At 35.6% G+C, this 13,171-nt stretch overlaps 1 protein-coding gene across 2 annotated transcripts in view; it reads left to right on the forward strand.

The window, feature by feature from the left end:
- METTL25 (methyltransferase like 25) overlaps nucleotides 1-13,171 on the forward strand; it is a 92,321-nt gene that overhangs the window by 15,123 nt on the left and 64,027 nt on the right. For both annotated transcript variants that reach the window (XM_033117538.1, XM_033117539.1), the window contains exons 2-4: nucleotides 3,912-4,076; nucleotides 4,550-4,656; nucleotides 11,933-12,532. In XM_033117538.1, the coding sequence (XP_032973429.1) occupies nucleotides 3,912-4,076; nucleotides 4,550-4,656; nucleotides 11,933-12,532 (872 nt within the window). The remainder of the gene's footprint in view (nucleotides 1-3,911; nucleotides 4,077-4,549; nucleotides 4,657-11,932; nucleotides 12,533-13,171) is intronic.

Below are 13,171 nucleotides of genomic sequence, written 5' to 3' on the forward strand. Positions count from 1 at the left end.
CAGAATTGAGCACGTAATTGCATTTTATCTTACGTTGGATTCTAAATGTTCTACATCACTCTCTTCTCACCTTGTGATTATAAACATTAGGGTTGAGATGAGGTTTTGTGCTGCTCTAACGGGCTCAGCATTGCTAGTGAAGCCCTCTGTGATCTCTGCCTCCACAGAATCTTAGAACTTGTTTCTTTCTCCCAGTACAGCTGGTGGTGGTGTAATAGCAAGTGTACTGAGGAATTGCTTTCATTCATCCCTCCATCCATCCATCCCTTCCTCCGGTGGTGTAATAGCAAGTGTACTGAGGAATTGCTTTCATTCATCCCTCTATCCATCCATCCCTTCCTCCTTCCATTCCCTGCTAAGTGCCTGTTAGGTATTGTTGCTGTACAACCGGACATCAAAGAGTACTGTTGTTTTGTTTCTAGATACAGATACCACAACAAAGTCTTAACACAAAAACTTTTTATTTCCTTTTCAGAGATTTATCAGTTGTCATAAATGTAGAAATTACTTTTTTAATATTGTGAAACCTTAAGATCACTTCTGGTAGAGAGGGAGATGTTGAGGGCAGTGAAGAAAGTGAAAGAATTAAGAAGATAAAGTGAAGATGAACTAGCTTAAGATATTACTTGTATTGATCTCTGCCAGAGGCAGTTCTCGCTAGAGCGGAACTCCTGTGAGATCTGCCAGTCAGATCCGCCTCGCACTTTTCTTAACTGTTGTCTTGCCAGATTTCATCTGTGGTGCACTGAACTTCCTGCTGTGGCATGCTAATCGAATGTGGGAATTAAGAGCAAGATCGAACACTTGCTTGGTTCACGTACCTTGCCTCTGAGTGCCTGGGTCAACCTGGCTAAATTGCAGGCTGTCTCAATTTCTTTCTTTTTAAGTGGGGATAAGAGCAGTACATAACTAGCTTATAGGACTCTTCCATTAAGTGTAATGAGTTAAGCATGGTGCCAGGCACATAGAATATGTGCAATACATGTTAGGGATAATAGTGGTGACTTATTGTGAGTACCAACAGTACTCAGGCTTCTGTAAAGTGATACATGACATTCGAGGAAAATAAGATACTTAGTTTTAAAATTTTATTTTTATTAAACATAAATATTATATATGCATTCATTGTTTCTATTTTATTTTTAGTTTGGAAACATTATTCATTTCTTTATCTTGAAATTTTCGTGATCCATTATGTGTTCCATAAAGTTATGTGATCCATAACTTTTCTGTCTTTCCTTGCACATTGGTCTCTTCTGTTAAAAAGGATACTTAGAAATTTCCTGATCTCATATTTACAGAAAACAACTTCTGCCCTGCCCTTTGCTGCCCTCGCTTTCTGATGCCCAATTAACAGATGTTAAAAGAAACCTCTGTGGAATAGTGATACAGGGTGTAGAAAAACTAAGAGTAAATACAACGAAGCATGTAATAAAGCACAACAGGTACTTCCAGTAGAGGGAGATATTGGCAAAATAATCAAGCCACATACTATGCAGGTGCAATGTCACCAAATTTAAAAACAGAGCTATCCCTGTGTTAAAAAAAAAAAATCTAACTAATTAAGAATTAACTAAATAGAAGTTGAATAGCACTGTGGTTTCTGTTTTGCTAGTTGCCAAACCCAAACTCATTATACAAGTACCTAGGGAAGTACCGTGAGGACTATGTACAGCGCTGCCGCACAGCTTTTCTCTCTCTCAGTGCTGTTTCAGAGATGGAAGCAAAGATAGGACCAGTCACACACCCCTGTGTGTGTGTGTGTGTGTGTGTGTGTGTGTGTCTCATAACAAGTTACAGTCTCAATTACTTGAAAACAAAGAGAATACAGAAGCTATATTTCCATAATTCAAAAAGGTGTTTTCACAGAACTCTAGACTACCTGAATAAACTGGTGTAGCTTTAAATGACATAAACAAATGGACATAATAGAACACTGTCCTTTTTATAAAAGTAAACATTATTAAAAAGATACCTGTAATTTAGATCTCCAAATTTCTGAAATTACTGGGAGGCCTATTATGAAAAGCAAATTAACAACATTTAATTCGGCTTGAATTGGAATTTTCTCAAGTATTTTCAGTAGGATAGGTAAGTTGATTTGAACCTTTACTTTTCCAACAGAAACATCACATTTCTTTCTGTTGGCAACATTGTCCAATAACTGACTACTCTAACAGTCCCTCTGCACTTTGAGATTTAATACTCTTATTCTATCACACGCGGAGAAATTGCTGCCCTGGAACTTGGGGATGTTGAGACTGCCCTTAAACATGAGAGTCTCACTTAATAGTTGACTGAGTTTTCCCCTCTGTATCGTGCCTAAATATTTTGATGTGCATTTTATTACTTTTGGCTGCATTAGTAAATTCAGTTTGTAAAATGTCCAAAGAACTTTATATCATATACAATATATATCTTAAATCACTAGAGTAATTTTGTGGTTTAAATTTGCATTTAGTTGATTTAGAAGTGGAAGTTACACTTCTCTGCCAATTTCATTCTTATTAATTAATTTGGTAAACAGTATCACCAACAACTTAATAGATACTAGCTTTAAAAAGATACTATCTTAAACAAGCAGTTTGTATTTGGAATTCTGCAAGCCTTCATCACTTTCCTTGCTTTTAGTTTTTGCTAAGGAGCATCATTATTCTTTGTGTTTAAGTGAATTTTTATAATTTTGTAGGGAGGATCCACTGTCGTAGGATAGACTTCATAGCTACAGTATAGTTTTTCTGATAGAACCAAAGTTGTCCCACTACAGGCAAATTGGAATACCCTTTTTTAACCTTTGTTAATAAATTAACATGCATTACAAGCGGCCATAGAAAAATGGGATTGAATAAATAAAAAGCGAATCTATCAGAGAATCTATGTGTATCCATTAGAAGAGGCAAGGTTATGCTGCAACAATAAGCTCAGTGACTAGAAACAATGTTCACTTTTCATATGTGCTGCCTGTCCATGGTAGCTTGGCAGCACTGTTGTCTTTGCTGCAGTCACTTGGGGACTCAGGTTGAGGCAGGTTCCATCTTGATACATTCTTCAACTGTTACAGTTCTGAGAAAAGAAAAGTAGTGTGTCTTTTGATACTCTTAAAAGCTTTTGTCTGAGAATGACATAGTTCACCCTTGGTGAGATGTGGCCACTCCTAAATTCAATAAGGTGTATGATCCTCACACAGAAGAGACACTGGATGGGGCAAATAGTAAGACAATTTACCAGAATCTTCTAAATGAATGAGCATTGGGAAATTATCGATAGTTGCCATACTAACCTTACAGAATGTCTGGTTTAAAACTGACCATGGGAGCAAAATGAAATATTTTTACCGGATCGTAACTTGATTAGTTTTAGAACTCATATTGAGATCAGTGCACGAAACGCATACACACACCCCATGTACAAGTCTACATGCTTCAAATGATGCAGGAACTATTTTACAGTAACACTGACACCCCTGGGGATATTGGCATTGTTCCACATGCGGTGTGGACAAGGAATAACAGTGTTAAGGGTGCTGACCTCCTTTAAATCCACATTTGTAGGTCAGCCAGGACCATTCATAAATTTAATGACCACGTTACAGTTTAGCAGGATTTTAAACTTTTTTCTTTCTTTTTTTGTCTTGTGGCACAAAAAAAGGCCAAATTTTAATTTGGAGTTTAAATATATAACTGTGTACTGGATTAAGAGAAAACTGAGTACTACAAATAGTTAATAGTTTAAATAAGAAATACAGTGAAACCAGTAGAGATATTGCCAAAATACACACCGAAATTAAAATATTGTAATTTGTTGTAAAGAGCAAGTCTTTTTCATTTATTTTTTAATCTCACACATTAACTATTACTTAATTATTGTCAACATTTCCTGATTTTTTAAATTTTTTTATTTTTTTATTTTAGGTATTACTGATTTTCCCAAAATATTTTGTGAAACTTCCCAGAAGCTGTTGAGTGTGGAAGCCTTTGCTCTAGCTGCAAAATATTATTCATTACAGAACTTGGGAGTATGTACTCCTTTGGAACAGTTGCTTGTAGCCCTGAGAGGAAATCAAACCCAGAAAACTGGTAGGTGTGTCTCTGTGTATGTATGTTTTTAGGCACTTGGAAGCAATATATTGTTCATGTATGTATATCTTTCCAGCATATTTTTAACTTAGTGTTAGACCTTATATGGTGAGCCGAGATTGGCTTGCGATAAATGGGTTTTCTTATGCACCATGTTAAATAGAACAACTTCATATAGATTTCCACATTTTTTTTTCCTACATTGTAGTACAGTTATCAATATATTCCTCTATAGTTACGTTTTATGTGTCAGGGAACATTTTTAATAATGTTCTGTGGGTGTTCGTATTTATGTTATTAATTCAAATTGATTCATAGCAGCTAAACTAATAGAGCTCTATCATATTAGACACCACAATAGAATCTTTATATTATTTTTATATTTAATTACAGAAAATATGAACATCAACTGGTGGTTCTTACTAACTTTTATTTCTTTAACAGCAGTATTTTAATTTTGTTTTTTTGTTCAGGTGAAAATGTGAAGCCAGATGAATTTATGAATTTGAAAAAATCTCATGAAGTTCAGGCAATGTCAGAGCTGATCAGTAGTATTGCTGATTACTATGGAATAAAACAGGTAAGAGTATTTCCCTTTATTTTCAGGCATTGATATTATTGCCACTTTTTTGTATCATTCAGATTTTCTTTTCTGCTGTCACTGTTTTGCCTTTCAAATGTCATTAAATAATAGCCCATGTGAGATATGTCAGATCCTTTAAAAATGCTCATTCCCCAATACACTGTAATTATAACAAATTGATACTTAAAATAAGACACGACTATTAATGCTTTACCACAAATTGCACTCTTCAAAGTGGATCGAAGTTAAGGGTGATTTTCTTTGATGTGCTGTAACTCCCACCGTGAGGCTGCCTTGTGGGGATGCCATTCTGCACAGCTGTGGGGCACGAGGTGTTCCCAGGACCTGGGTTACCAAGCTGTGGTCTGGGACACCTGCCTCATTATAGTAACAAAGAAACTAGGTTTTAGCACTTGGATTCTTTCATACAGTCAGAATGGCAATGCATTCCTGTTGCGAAAAATAGCTTTTGTGTAAGGTAGTGATGTCTGAAAACAGATGTTAAAATAAAATCAAAGATTGCCTGGGCCTATAAAAATAGTAAGTTATTTTTCTTTTCTCTGGCTTATAAAAATAATAAGTTATTTTTCTTATCCCTATGAGAACATCTATGGGGGTAATGGAGGATTTTCCCTCTTTCAATTTTTATTAGGTGTTAGAATCTTTTCCATGCATTCTTCCAGACTTGCGGAGAGTTTTAGGATGATTAGAAAGCTATCACAGCTTGGGCTAGGAGTGCAGGGCCGCTTGTGACAACATAGATCTCTAGGATAGGGGCCAGAGGCAAGAGCTAAGGCAACAGTTTTCAACTTTTCTTCCCCCGTGTGGCATACCTACGCAGTACCTCTCAGGATCAGTCACAGGCTCCCCATGGCAGTGACATTCAGCTGGACCAGAAGAGGCAAGTGTCCAATGAAACTCAACTATTGCCATACATATCACATGGATGAGTATTAGAAACATACAATTGAGTAGGAAAAATAAACAACTTACAGAAGACTGCATACTTTATGGTACCATTTTTTTAAAAGCTCTTAAGCAAAATAATGGTATATTCTTAATGCAAAAAATATATGACAAAAACTATTGAAGAAACAAGGGAATCATAAACAATAAGTTGAGAATATACCTCTGATAGGGGAAGCAGAGAGATGCGTTATGGAAGGAAAACCTAGTTATATGCCGTGGAAATGCTAATATTCCAGTTCTTGGGGTGGCTGGTGGGTTCATGGGTACAGCAGATGTTGCTGGACGCCTCACCGAGTACTCTGGGGCCTGACCATTTCATGGCGTGCCAGCCTGCTCTCCACCTGGCCATGTCTTCATTTCTTTCCCTGTGGATTTTCTCTGGCTGCTGAAACAAGGCATTGCTTACATACGAGTTCTGGGAATCAATTCCTCCCTGGGAGTAGCCTTGAATCGATGGTTGATACACAGTTATATCAGCTCTGACATTTCAGGTGGGGGATCTGCTGTATGCGTCCTGCACTAGCTCTCAGCTTCCCAGTGCAGTTAAACCCACGTTGCCCTAAAGTGGTAGCTTGATTAATAACACACCATTTATTGGGCTGCCATCCTTTGTCTTTTTCTCTTCTCTACGTCCCTACCCTTCTTTCACCTGCCAAATGAATCACTTACACTTAAATCTTTGTTGTAGAATCTGCTCTCTGGTGACCCAGACTAAGACAAGGGCTATTTATTGTTGTGCTTCAAAACAGTTTGACTTTTTCTAAATTTATTTATTTAAAATATTTATTCTTTTATTTATATGAAATATTACATATTAATAAATAACTTTAAATTTTAAAAGGAGATTCATGTTATTTCCTAAGTGCAGGGAAAAATTTTTTGAAATAGTTTAATGTATCATGTTAGACCTGCTTTAAGGGAACTTTTTTAAAACAATAGAGATTGTTCCTAGTGAATGAAATAAGCTAAAATCAAGACTTAACAGGGTCTTTCTCTTAAATCACTTAAGAGCAGTATTTGATTCTCAGTAGTTAAGTTTAAAATGTATCATATATGTACTACTTTTACTTTTAAAATGCAGACTTAATAAATACAGATTTCATGGGGATAGATGGAAACCCTGAAATACTTAACTTTACTAGAGACCATAAGAAGCTAGAGAGAGAAGGAAAAAAAAAAAATATATATATATATATATTTTTTTTTTTTTTTTGCCTCGACCATATTGCTCCCTGCACATCAAAAACCTTAGCCTCTCCCATTCATATTACCATCCAAAAATATTTTCATTCATTCATACTGGCATGTATTCATTTAACAAATATGTCTTTAGCTCCTACCGTGCATCAGGCGCTGTTAAAAACACTGCCGATAGAGTAGTGATCAACAAAAAATACCGTTGCCCTTGTGGCATTTATATTCTACTGAGAAGAGATAGATGATAACATGGTTATCAGTATATTTTATTGTATATGTTGATATACTTTAAAGAGAAAAAAATGAAAGGAAAGGAATAGGAGAGTCCTAATTCAGGGATGGGAGATTAAAGTTTTTGACTAGGAAGAGAGGAGCAAGTAAGACTTCGTTGTAAAGGTAGCATTTGAGTTCAGACCTCCTTGAGGAGGTAAGAGAGTTACCCATTACAATATGTGGACAAAAAAAGAAAAACCTTTTTAGATAGAGAGAAGAACACATTCAATGGCTCTAAAGTGGGAATATGCCTGATGTGTTCTTGAAAGAGCCGGGAAGCCAGAATTAACTAACTCCAGTGGAGAGAGCGAGGGCAGAGTAGTAGCAGCTGAGGTTGAAGTGGTAGAAGGCAGGTGATGAAGCTGCAATATCTTCGAGGCCATTGAGATGGTTTGGGCGTTTATCCTGAATGGGATGGGAAGCCATTCGAGCCCCTGGGTCATTCTGGCGGCTTTGCTGAGCAATGTTGTAAAACAAACATTTCCACTCCTCGCCATAGTCTTTGTAGATATTCAGCCTGGTTCTTTTCAGAAATTAACTCCTACCTGAGCATTCGCTTCTAGAATTAAGGCAATAACCCACTAGGAAGTTACGAAGAAAGTTAGTAGCAGGAGATAATCTTAGAGAGGTGATGAGACATTTTGCTAAGAGGAGTAGTATGATCAGACTTTGTTTTGCCCTCTTGAGAATAGACTCAAGCGAGGAAAGGTGGGAGCAGGGAGACCGTTGAGGAAGCTATTGGAGTAAGCCTCGGTTCGGGGGTAGTTGGTATGAAGTACCCTTGGTAACCTTATGCATTTGCGCAGTTACATGGAGGGTATGAGAGGAAGAAAGGAGTCCTGGTCTCCACCTGAAAGTATGGAGATATCATTAACTGTGATGGAGAAGATTAGGGGAGGGACAGGTTTTACAGAGCATATGAAAAATTTAATTTTGAACATGTTAAATTTGAGATGCTTGTTAGACATTTAAGTGGAAATGTAGATAGATTGTTGGATATATGATATGAAGTTCTTGGGAGAATTCTATACTGGGTTATAAATTTGAAACTCAGCCTAGAATGGTAATTAGAGCTCCGGGTCAGTCCACAAAATATAACTCTTCTATCTAAAATGTAGTACCATACTAATACTATTAAGAAATGTAACCACTATGTATAACAATGTTTCTGTGAGAAAGTCTCCTGAACAGATTTAGGTAACTAAGAAAATACCTCCCAACAGGCATTGGCCTAGAGCAGGGGTGTCCAAACTTTTTTCAACATTTTTCACCCAGGGCCATATGCGGTAAAACACACAAACAGCCGGGCCACTCACTCGAGGTGAAGTACGTATTGCCTCACCTGGTTTATTTAAGTAAACTGAATATATTTTTGGAATTTGCTGCGGGCCAATTAACAATGGATCGCGGGCCGCAGTTTGGACACCCCTGGCCTAGAGACTCCTCTATTTTAAACCTATAAGATGATCCAGGAGCCAGGAAAACACTATTGTGAGTAAAGGGTAGGAGATCAGGATGGTGAAAATTTTGCAATTCAGACCAGATAGTTTGAAGGCAAAAAGTTGTACAGTTTATATAAGTTTTAATTGCACAGTTTTTCATTCTATTTCTAACACTACATATATTTCTGTAATGACAGTTTGAAGGAGGAGAAAAGTCAAGTAGGATCATTAAGATGTAAGTGTAAGTCAGCTGACAGATTTTCTAGGAAAAGTTACGCATTCCTGAAAAGGTGTGTAGATATCATATTGTGAAGACAGGATTCTTAGAGTTTCTGCAGCCATCTTACAACCAGAGAAGTTACAAAGGAGATGGCCAAAAGGGTGTTACATTGTCAAGCCTCTGAACGGGTCCAGCCACTCTACTGACAAATTCCTAAAGTGAGGTGAATTTTCTTCATTGATCAAAACTTGATGCTCTGTAACTTGCCGCCAGAATTTTCCTTCACGAGCGTAATTCTCATTAACAAATCTGGGAATAAACTCAATTACCTCTTGGTAAGAAAACTTCTGAATTGGTGGGAACAAATATGCTGGTGTTTACAAGCAGCCTTGTCACCAGCATCAGTGACTGTTTTATGTGTAGCAGGAAAGAAAAGCTTAGCTTTCTCTGGAAATTCAGATATGAGGGGGATTGATTAATAAAGCTTCTACTGTGTGGCCCTTGTGTTCATGAGTACATATGGTGTTTTCAGTTAGATTGTAGTTCCTTAAAATCAAGTATGTAATGCTTCTGTGTTTGTCACAATAGCTAGCCCAGAGATTAACATTAAAAAAAAGGGGGTATAGGGAATTATTTGCAAAGCTAGTCACTTATTTAGAGGACATTATTTAATCAAGTCTTACCTATGAACTGCTCCAATCGCAAGACCCTGAAATTTCTGAGGATTTAATGATATTCATTACTTCAAATATAAGAAAGTTTCCTCATGTGGCTCAGACTTATTTCAGGGTTTAATTGATTTTAGGAATTAAAGATAGGTATAATAAGATTATATAATGATTTCTTATGAGGGTATTTCTATAATTGTCCATTTATTTCTTTCGAAAAGACATGGCAATGCAATAATCTACTAATTTTTTTCTCTTATCATTTTTGTCTTTATTAAGGTATAATTTACATGTTCATCAATTCTAGGTATACAGTTTGATGAATTTGGTAGTTGTATTTAGCTGTGTAACCACCACCATGGTAGAAAATATTTCTGTCACCATAAAAAAGTTTCCTCATGCAATTTTACAAGACATTTTCTCTTCCATTCTCAAGGAACTACTGATTTGCTTATAGTTTTGACTGTTCTAGAATATCATATAAATGGAATAAAATAGTATACACTTTTGTGGTTGTCTTCCTTCCTTTTAGCACATAGCTTTAGCAAGTCATCAAGGCTGTTGTGTGTATTTACTCTTTGTTCCTCTTTCTTGCTGGGTAGTATCCATAGTATGGTTATACCACAATTTGTTTTTCCATTTACCAGTTGATGGACATTTGAGTTGTTTTTAGGCTGCTATGAATATTCACATACAGGATTTTGAACATATTTTCATTTCTCACGGGTAACTAGCCCAGAGTGGGATTTGTAGGTCATATAGTAAGTGTATGTTCTACCTTTATGGCAGGGGTGTCCCAGCTGCGGCCCGCGGGCCGACTGCAGCCTGCGATCCATTTTTAATTGGCCCGCAGCAAATTCCAAAAATATATTTAGTTTACTTAAATAAACCAGGTGAGGCAATACGTACTTCACCTCGAGTGAGTGGCCGGCTGTCTGTGTATTTTACCGCATATGGCCCTGGGTGAAAACCGTTGAAAAAAGTTTGGACAGCCCTGCTTTATGGTAAACTACAATGTGTTCCAAAGTACCTATGCCATTTTACATTTGTAGGTATCTCATTATGATTTCAGTTTGCATTTCCTTGATGACTAGTGATGTTGGGCGTCTTTTTTTTATTGGCCACTTGTATCTTATTTTGTGAAGTGTGTATTCAAATATTTTGCCCCCTTTTTAATTGGTTGCTTGTCTTATTATTGATTTGTAACAGTTCTTTATATATTCTGGATATAAACTATTTGTCAGGTGAATGATCTGCAAATATAGTATTTCTTTGCCTTTTTGACTATGTATTTTGAATAGCAAAAGTTTTAATTTTAATGAAGTCCGCTTTTTCAATTATTTATTTTCTAGTTTATGCTTTTTTCTGTCCTACGTAAGAAATCTTTGCCTCTTCCAATGTCACAAAGATTTTCCCATATTTTCGTCCAGAAGTTAGTGGTTTTTACTATTACATTGATCTGTGATCCACTGTTAATTAATTTTGTATTTGGCATGTGACGGCCAAAGTTTTCTTTTCTTTTCTTTTTTCCCCTCTACAGACATCCAATTATATCAGCTCTGTTTTTTGAAAAGACTATCTTCTCCATTGAATTACCTTAGCCGTCTGTCAAAACTCAGTTAACTATACAAGTGTCAGTCTATTTCTGAACTCTATTTTCATCATTGATTTATATGTCTGTTTTTATACCAGCACTGTACAGTTTTGATTACTGTAGTTTTATATTGATTCCAAATCCATGTAAATCTTCCAACCTTATTTTTTTACAAAATCATTTTGGTTATTCTAGGTACTTTGGCTTTCTGTATGAATTGTAATATCTGCTTGTCAATTTCTTTAAAAAAAAAAACCAACCATGCTGGGATTTGGATTAGGATTACGTTGAATGTGTATGTCAGTTTGGGAGAGTTGCCATCTTACTATTGAGTCTGCTAATTCATGAACGTGGTATATCTTTATTGAGATCTTTTAAACTTTTTCTATGCAATGTTTTATACTTTTCAGTGTATAGGGTTCTTGCACAACCTTTGTTACATTTATTCCTAGGTGTTCTAGTCTTATACTATCTTAACTCAGTTGGTTTTAATTTTTATTTTCTAGTTGTTCTTTGCTACTATATTGTATATTGCCTGACTGTTCATTATTAATTTCTAATGATACTGTATCCTAACACATTGCTAAATTCACTTACTTGTTCTGTTAGCTTTTCTCGTATATTCCTCAGAACTTTCTGCAGACACAATCATGTTATCTGTGAAGAGAGTTTTATTTCCAATATTTATCTTTCTTTCACATCTTTTTCTTAACTTATTACACTGTGTAGAACCTCTTTTAAAAGGCTCAATAAAAATGATGAGAGTGGTTGGTTTTTAATAGGAATCAAAAAATTAAAATAAAAAACAAACATACAACCATTTGTTTACTTGCTTTAAAAAAACATCAACAATGCTTTTAATTACCATCTGACTAAAATTCTTTAATTCATTCTGTTTTTCTTACTTCAGGTAATTGACCTGGGTTCTGGAAAAGGCTACCTAAGCTCCTTTTTGTCCTTGAAGTATGGCTTAAAAGTTTATGGAATCGATTCCTCTAATACCAATACACATGGAGCTCAGGAGAGAAACAGGAAATTGAAGAAACATTGGAAAATATGTCATACTCAGTCAAAATCAGATGTCAATGGACTGGCATTAAAAATGGCCAAAGGAAAGAAAATGCAAGGTGAAATTCCATATAAAGCAAATACTGAGGAAGTATGTAACAACAGTCCTACAAGTCAAGAAATGATGTCTACCTCAGAGTTTTTGCCTGATTTTTCAGTCTCTGTAATTTCTAACATCAGAAAACAAATGGAAAACCTACATGTCTGTTCACATCGAGAAGAAAATTTGTGTTTTGCAAATGCCTTTTCTCTTATAGACCTTTTGCCTATTGATGCCATAGAACCTACTTCTTCCTCTCGAATGCCGAAGAGAAAAATGTTGGAAGCAAATAAAGAGAGAAGAAAAACAACATCAAAGTCAACTGAATCGAATATATATTCACCTTTAACATCTTTCGTCACTGCTGATTCAGAATTACATGATATTATTAAAGATCTGGAGGTGATTTCACTTTTCAATTCCTTAATTTGATTTATAAAAATGTGCTAAGACACAGAATTAAATTTTAGCAGTTAGCTTACTTAACCTACATATCTTATTTGATTACATTAACCTAAAAGACCAAGAAAATCAAATTATATTTTGGCTTTCATAATTCTTACAGTTAGTAAAATTTGACAAGAGTACAAAAATCTGACAGTCTGACAATTACAATTTTCCAGAATAGAGTGCCTTCCACTCATTTCAAGCCTCCTAAATCAGACAGAAGCAGTAGCGCAAAACTAGTAAGCTAAATTCTTATTATGCAATTTAGGGATTGTTAAAATTCCAATCCAAGGAAACGCTTACATTTTAATTTATGTTTGAAGTAAAAAGGTATCTAGGGCAGTATTTTGTTTAATGTTAGTGTTGGTAATATGCAGTGTTGTTGAGCAAGAGTAGCTTATGAGTATTCTTACATAATTTTAACTTTTTCTAAATTACAAGTCTGTCAAATTGTTAAATTGAAAGACAGTATATCTTAAACAAAGGCAACATTGTATGTTAAAACAATAATGTAGTGGAGCTTCTAGAAATCACTGGGGTACCTCATTGCCTTAAAAAAACAAGGTAGCCTTTGACATTGTAATATTCTACTCT

Source organism: Rhinolophus ferrumequinum, chromosome 10 (assembly GCF_004115265.2).
Source record: "Rhinolophus ferrumequinum isolate MPI-CBG mRhiFer1 chromosome 10, mRhiFer1_v1.p, whole genome shotgun sequence".
In the NCBI taxonomy this organism is placed as follows: Eukaryota; Metazoa; Chordata; class Mammalia; order Chiroptera; family Rhinolophidae; genus Rhinolophus; species Rhinolophus ferrumequinum.